The sequence below is a fragment of the Notothenia coriiceps genome, unplaced genomic scaffold (assembly GCF_000735185.1).
Source record: "Notothenia coriiceps isolate Sejong01 unplaced genomic scaffold, NC01 NC01_scaffold00020471, whole genome shotgun sequence".
In the NCBI taxonomy this organism is placed as follows: Eukaryota; Metazoa; Chordata; class Actinopteri; order Perciformes; family Nototheniidae; genus Notothenia; species Notothenia coriiceps.
This window is the reverse complement of record NW_011353172.1, coordinates 151,029-158,830: the sequence shown is the minus strand read 5'-3', so window position 1 is coordinate 158,830 and position 7,802 is coordinate 151,029. Positions and strand designations below refer to the sequence as shown.

At 45.5% G+C, this 7,802-nt stretch overlaps 1 protein-coding gene across 1 annotated transcript in view; it reads left to right on the top strand.

Annotated features, from left to right (window-relative positions):
* Positions 1–7,802, top strand: part of dlgap3 (discs, large (Drosophila) homolog-associated protein 3) — a 54,375-nt gene that overhangs the window by 32,589 nt on the left and 13,984 nt on the right. Inside the window, exons 2-3 of the mRNA XM_010779584.1 lie at positions 1,645–2,580; positions 2,677–2,846. Of these exons, the coding sequence (XP_010777886.1) occupies positions 1,746–2,580; positions 2,677–2,846 (1,005 nt within the window). The 5' untranslated portion in view covers positions 1,645–1,745. The remainder of the gene's footprint in view (positions 1–1,644; positions 2,581–2,676; positions 2,847–7,802) is intronic.

Sequence of the window (7,802 nt, the reverse complement as noted above, 5' to 3'; positions counted from 1 at the left end):
GTCTCAGTACTGGGATGCTGACTTGGAAAGGCCCGTTGTCACGGCTACACCAATGACACGGCTGGATGTGGGTGAGCTTCCTGGGTGGCGGCTCTCATTCAGCCAATCAAGGCTAACACGCCACACTCCATTTAATGATTATCCCAGCATCTGTCCCCTATCTCTCATCTCTGTGAGCAGGCCGACAAACACAAGGCTCAGTGAATCCCATCCAGCCGAGCGGCTTCATTCAGCCTTTCGTCGAGTAATATCAGCTCAGTTTAATCCAATCTTGAAGTGCTTATGTGCATTACAAACAGGCCGTGCGCCCTTGATTCATTATTAGAGGAGAACGTGGGTAAAAGAGGATGAGCAGCAATTAATGCCAGTCCAATAAAATAAATGATGACCACATTTGGAAGGTAATCTCAGTTGTCCGTGTGAGGGAAAAAAAAAGACTAAACCTAGATTTCATGTTTTCATTCTGTTTACTTTAACTTACAGATACTCGAGTGTGTGTGGGCGATAAGGTTTACATTGTGCCACATTGTTGCTACAGCTTGGTGTATCGATTTCATTTCCTGCACTCGTCCTCGGCTGCACTTTTGTTCTTTTGGAAGCAACGGCTTGTGCCTGATCTCCTGGATACTGTGAATGGTTTCATGTTCAGCAGGTATTATAACAGGGGACTCGGTCAGTCATTGATAGCACGGAGGTTTTTGAGTTTGCTTGGACGCTTGCCGACACTCTATCTTCCCGCATTAAGATGCAAGCGATCGATAAATGCACTGTTTTCCTCAGCTGTAAATCATGCAAGTGCTCTGAGCTCCCGTGCAGACATTGAGGAAGAAAAAAGAGACAGACAACAAGAAGTGCTGGGGTGATGAATACAACTATAAACAAGTGTGAGGAGTGATGGGGGTGTTAAATGGGAGAGCGAGGCGGAAAATGAAGAAACACCTTGAGATAGAAAGAAATACTAATATTCTTGATTTATCAGCACCGCAGCCTTAGAGATGAGCGAGGAAAAGAAAGCTGCCTGTGGCCCATTATTATTGCGGCCTGCAGGATGAACGCAAACAATTGCACTGTTTGTCTTTGGTTGGGTAAAAAACTGAAGAGCAACATCAATAAAAATGGTAATCATGAGGAATCAGAAAAACATATTCTTTTCATTTTCAATTTAACAGGCCACTTGATAGATGCGAGAAAACTATCTTTGATATAAATCTGCAAGTCCCTTTCTTTCTGATGTGACTCATTTGTCAAGTCATACCTTTATCTCAGTCCACTGCACCCCCCACCACTGTGTCTTAAACATATACGCTACAAATACTAACAAGTTATTTAAACCTGTACGGACTCTCAACCATATTAGGTTGAGATCAATGTCCCTACAAGTTATAGCCCTTTCCTATGTGTCCATCATGTGTGCCTGTTAAAAATGCTAAGAGCAATTGAGTTAATGTAAAGGTAAGAGCAGAGATCAGGAACACCTACTAATCATCTCCCAGATACTCCTTGTAAGAAGACAGTACAATATTACTGATTGCAAGACTGAACCACTTGATTCAATTATTTGATAAGATTCATATTTTCTTCGCGAATACAACTCCTGTCTCCCTGGCAACAAGACTTAATTTGTTCCTCTTTTTGTGCCTCCAGGTGAGACCGGTGCAGCCCTGTCACGCCCGCAGCGCCCCCTTTCGGCCCGGACGGCCCACCACGGCCCGGCGCCTGTGAAAGGGTACCATGTCAGCCGTAGCATGTCGCAGCATTCCTCCGGTGGGGGCGGACCCTGCCACTGCCCGCCTGAGGACGGTGAGGGCCCGGGCAGGGACTACTACCAGGGTCACAGCGATGGCCACTACTACCCTCCAGGCCAGGCTGAGGCCTTGGCGCTGGAGAGGCACCATTCCCACTCCCACGGCCACTCTGGAGGGGGAACCTTTCCACGTTCCCACCCCAGCCAGCACCCGCCTCTCCAGTCGCTTGACTCTTGCGAAGAGTGCCTGTCTTCAGGTCCTGGAGGGAAGATGCACCGCATTCCCCCGAACATGATCGACCAGCAGGTGCCCTTTCATCCCGATGGCTTCCACACACTGCAGTACCAGCGCGCGTCCAGTGGGGGGGCTGAGCCGCGCAGCGAGAGCCCCTCACGCATCCGCCACCTGGTCAACTCTGTGCAGCGCCTCTTCGCAAAGTCCCAGTCCTTGGAGGCGCCAGGCAAACGGGAGTTCAACGGCACGAGAGGAGGCGGGGACTACCGTGGAGAGAGAGGAGAGAGAGGAGAGAGAGGAGGAGGCCACAGAAGTGGAGGGGAGGACGGCGGGGGTCACTATTCAGGTCACCAGCCTCGTTCTGCAAGGAGGAGCAAGTCTCGGGAGCGTAGCAAGAGTGGAGACTCCAGGCACGAGTCAGGCAGACGCCATCGCAGCAGGACGGCAGGCTGGTGGAGCTCTGACGACAACCTGGACAGCGACAGCAGCTACCTGGTCAGCGGGGGCCGGCGAGGGTATCCCAGCGGGCATGAGAGCCTGGATGCAGCCATCCAGGAGCTCACCATGAAGAGGCCCAAGGAGCGTGGTGGTGGTGGTGGAGGTGGAGGTGGTGATGGAGGGGGTGGTGGTGGGGGTGGTGGTCCTGGACCTCCAGAGTGCATGGCTTGTACCACAATGGCTCTGGCTGGGAGTGAAGGAGGGGGGCACCACGGCCACCACGGCCACTCTCTGAAAAGAAGCACCTGGTCAGCCATGACAGTGAGTCAGGCCAGAGAGGTGTACCCCTCCACCAGGGGGGCGAGCTACGAGAAAGCCCTGGTGCCCTTGGAGAGTAAGCTGAAGGAGAGGAGCTTCCACTACCTGCAGGTGTGTAGGCTTGCATGTTATCCAATTATTATGTGTCTGTGTACAGGGAATTAGTTTCAGTGTTTGCTGCTCCATGCTGACCTTTCTCATGTCTCATGCAGATTAACCTTTAGCTGTTGTTTACACATTTGCATGAACTATATTACACCTTCTTCTCTGAGTCATAACTCTGCATAGTTCTCTTTACAGTGATAGCTGTGTTTCCAACGTCGGTTGAGGATAATGTTCTAAAATCCATTTCAAAATTATGTTAAAAAGTGGTCTAACATCACACCTAATTTGGACTTTTTCTTCTGTTTCAAGATGCATCCTTATGATGGTCTCTATATTCATGATTAGAGCTCTAAGATTTGAAGGAACGAATGGCTAAAACGGTGCTTATGTGTTGCTACCTGACAACTTAACACTGTTTGCATTACTCAAAGAATTGCCAAAAACTTGAAATGTTTTTATCCCAGAAGAAGAAAGAGTAAGAAAATAAATATACACCCAGTACAAGACATGATGAATCATATATTCACCAGGAAAATAGCAGCGTTTCAATTTCAAATAGTGAAACAAACCCTGAGACCACAAAAAAAAAGGTTTTAAGCCAGGCTGAGGTAGAAAATGTCCTGTCTCGATCAAAACACAGGAAGGAAATGTGACAAATTGCAATGGAAACATCTTTAACTGATACATTATAATTAATTAATTTGGATGAAATTCGCAATACATTTCGATGAAAACTTGACTACATAAACTCTTTTATATCATATACATGTATTTGATGTTAACCCCCTTTTCATTCGACAATTATGAATTGTATATTTTTCCTAAAAAGTGTCAAGAAGATAAGTCAAACCTGATCAGGAGTTGTATGTCAACCTGAGAGACCCCATGGACTTCTTTGGTGAATCATAAAAACATGGACCGTTACCATTTCTGATAGATTTTGAGATTTAAGGTCTCTCCCAATAATCCCTGTTCCAGATTTCATTCCCTGTGATAGATCTTCAAATCCTTCATATGCAGTTCTCCCTTTGCCCTCTCTTTTTTCGTATACATGAATTCCTTAGAAATGAAAATCGAATGGCTGCTACATTGAACCCGCAAAAACAGCTGGAAGAACAACAGAAACACACACACACTCAGTAACATCTCCAGCTGTGCGGAGGTAGCGCTACCATGCAGGCTGTGTTTCGACGGAAACAGCAGGTAGTCACAGGAGTCCCTGGTGTTTTTCCAACTCTCATCCACACAGCTGAGGTCTGCTGGTGAGAGAGAGAGAGAGAGAGAGAGAGAGAGAGAGAGAGAGAGAGAGAGAGAGAGAGAGAGAGAGAGAGAGAGAGAGAGAGAGAGAGAGAGAGAGAGATTTCAAAAGGACGAACCCTCCTGCCTCTGTGCCTTAGGCTAGCGTCATATTCACATCTCAGGACAAGGAATGAAGTTCCACATTGCAGCTTTCCTCGTATCTCCCGGCGTCACTTGCAGTTTTGCGATGGAGAGAGTTTGTGGAGTGAATGTATGTGATGTCCTTGGATGTGCTCGAGTCAACCTGATTGATCCACGGCTTCAGAGCAGACAGCTTCCTGGAGCTGCAGAGATAAAGCTCTTCAGGTCTACTCCAGAAGTACTAGACCTCAGGACAAATGGCAGTGCAGGTGCCACAGTGAAGCATCACAACTCCACACTGAAGCCTCGTTCTCTGGCAGCAAAATTGACAATGATTGCTGCCAGACAAGTGCAGACATATTGTGTAAAGAATAGACACCACATATTCAACAACGGGTTTAAAGCGTCTATAAATATTGTCATTCAAATAGTGGATCACATTTCTACTTGGATATGAAATCACACACCCAGCTCTGCAGTTCCCATTACCTTCACAGAGCTTTACAACTGTTTGCTACCCAGTGGAGCATTCAGCAGCTAAAGAGTAACATATTTCCCTCAGGTGTAGGTGGCAACAAGATACAAAGCTTAAAGAAGAATAAATATTGGACAACTGGATTAGGTGGTCAGAAACAGGGCTCGAAATGAATGCTAATTTTCCTGTTTCCAAAAGTTTAAAGTAAATATCCTTGTGGCACAAGTTTGTTGGTTTGACGACCCTTAATTAGAGCTTCCTTGTTTCCATCACAAAGAGCAGTGTTCACAAAGTCATGGATAGAATATTGAGAAGGAGAAATACCGTACAAATACAGTGCATTTTCAACTGCTCCTTAAAGTCAGAAATACACAAAAATTGCTTTCAAGGCGAGCACTTTGTGACACTAACATGCACAAACAGGTCGACGCTGGGTCACCACTCAGGATTTCTGCAAAAAGATGAGGAAAAAGTGCGGCAGCTCAAAGTGAAAATTAAAGCAAAGGAACAAGTGACTCTTCACAGTTCTGAATGACTGTGATCGGAGTCAAAGGGACATGTAACAGGCTTCCTCCCCCGTTGTCCACGCCAATCACAACGTGGCTCATCTGAACCCGGCGCTCTCCATTTCCTAAGCCTCTCCTTTACCCTGGGCCTGGGTCTGATAGATAAGCAATGATACAAAAAAACAGAATATGGTGTGAGAGTGAAATGAAGACTGAAACAGCGAAGGAGTAGAGACACAAATATAGGCGGGAGAGAAGAGGGGGGTGAAAAGATAGAGGGACGTGGAGATAGCAAAGCAAGCTCAGGGATAGAGAGGAGATAAAGGAGGTGCGGGTAGCCAGGGGGCGAGGCGAGGGGAGGAGAGACAGAGCAGGATGAGGAAATGAGAGAGATAGTAGAAGGCCAGGGGGATCAGGAGATTAGGCTGAATCATCTTTTAAGTGATGACCTTAAAAACACAGACTCAGCTGGATGCCAAACCCCGCGGGGCTTGACTGTGTGTGTGTGTGTGTGTGTGTGTGTGTGTGTGTGTGTGTGTGTGTGTGTGTGTGTGTGTGTGTGTGTGTGTGTGTGTGTGTGTGTGTGTGTGTGTGTGTGTGTGTGTGTGTGTGTGTGTGTGCGCGTGCGTGCGTGCGTCAACTGGTGTAGGTGTTTTTATTTGGTTACATGCTTGTGTGAGACTGCAAAACTCAGCATTTGCAAACACTGGAATGTTGAAAGGGGTCTTTCTGCTGGTACAGTGCTTCCTGTTGTGATTCCACACTTTGCCCTTTTAAATTGTAGTAAAATGCCTCTTTAATAATTAACACAATGCCTTTTCAAAAATAAGAAACGTGTATGAAGAGGCTTTTAATACAATTAAAGCCTGTATGTGTTATAAAATAATACTAAAATATGCCTTGATGCAGGTTACCTAATGGAAAGGAGATTGAATTATTTGTTAAAGGTTTGATTAGTTGGAGAAAAAAACATTCATTTGGCGGAATGGATATTAAATTTTGAGCTCTATATTAAGACATGGTGTTATTAAAAAGAGTATTTAAAGTAATCAGTATTAATACATTGGAAGCTGTTCTTCAAAGGCAGCTTAACATTGTATTTCCCATGCTGGTAATTTAAGTTCTTAATCAATGCCAACTATGTTAGTGCTGTAATCACTTTCATGGCGTCATAGCGTTATTTATTTGTGGTGGGGAGATGTGAGTGCATCTTTAATGAAATCCACCACAAACATTATCCCAGCACAATCTAATCTGGAGCATTTCATTAACTCACTTATATTTAGTGTTCACGCCTTTGTCTTTCCATCATTTCCTCCTCTGCTTAGTTCACTCTAAAGCCTCTTAAAAGGCCTCCTCCCTGCTCTTAATAGTGTTTAACCTTATGTGCTCTCTTAAGGGCTATTAAGCTTCGTTATCTCTATCGGAATCTAGACTTATTTTACACACTCAAAAAATGTCAAAGTTATAAGGATTTTCTTTGAAGTTCACCATGATGCTCTACTGTTTTTCTAGGAAGCTTGAGATAACAATATCTGGTAAAAAAAAAAGGGGTTTGCATTATATAAAGAAAGGATCACAATGGCCTGGGTGTGCAGTTGATCCACCAAACTGCACCGTGCTGACAACCTGCACAACAGGTGATCAGAATAACCTTCTCATCAACTCTTGAAGTCATCCATCCATCCATCCATCTTCTCCCGCTTATCCGTGGTCGGGTCGCGGGGGCTAGCAGTTCCAGCCCCAAACTTTCCTTTCCCTGGCCACATCAACCAGCTCTGACTGGGGGATCCCAAGGCGCTCCCAGGCCAGCGACGAGCTAAAATCCCTCCACCTGGTCCTAGGTCTACCCCTTGTTCTCTTCCCAGCTGGACGTGCCTGGAACACCTCTCTAGGGAGGCGCCCAGGAGTGGTCTTGAAGTCACATTTACCTCAAAAGTGTTGCAAAGTACCAAATAATGAGGGACTGCCATAACCATTAATACAATTCATCCCCACCACTATTGTCCTTGCCATGACAGCTTCCCTCTCCCTCTCATAAGCTTGTTAGGACTGAATACAAATATAATATTGGTCCAAGTGTTATCAGAGGGCAGTGCCATTTAACAGGTGTTGTGTCCTTCCTGAGGGGGTGAGAACCATTCAAAGCAGCCTTGCTCGCTCCTTCACCCTTTTTATTCTTATGTATGACTCAACTCGTGCAAATGCTTGTGTGAATGTGAACTCTGTACAAGGTTGATGGGTATTATTAAAGCTGCACTTGTATTGTACTTTAAGAGTAGCAATGGCAGTTGGATCAAATGATATTGATGAAAGGCAAACAAACCCACAGAAAATGATCACCTAACTGTCACGATCTGTCTGTGTTGTGTTTTGTCTTGTTTGGATCTTTCTTTGGTTTCCTGTCTGTGTGTTCCCTCCTACCTGTTTTCCTGATTGTGTTCACCTGGTGCCCCTGTGTTTTCTCCTCCCTCCTCACCTGTCTCTTGTTTCCTTGATTAGTCCTGTGTGTATTTTAGTTCTGGTTTTTCTGTCTGTCTTTGTTAGATCCTTGTTTGTTGTTGACGATGTTCACTGGGTAGTGTTCTGTTTTGTCACCTA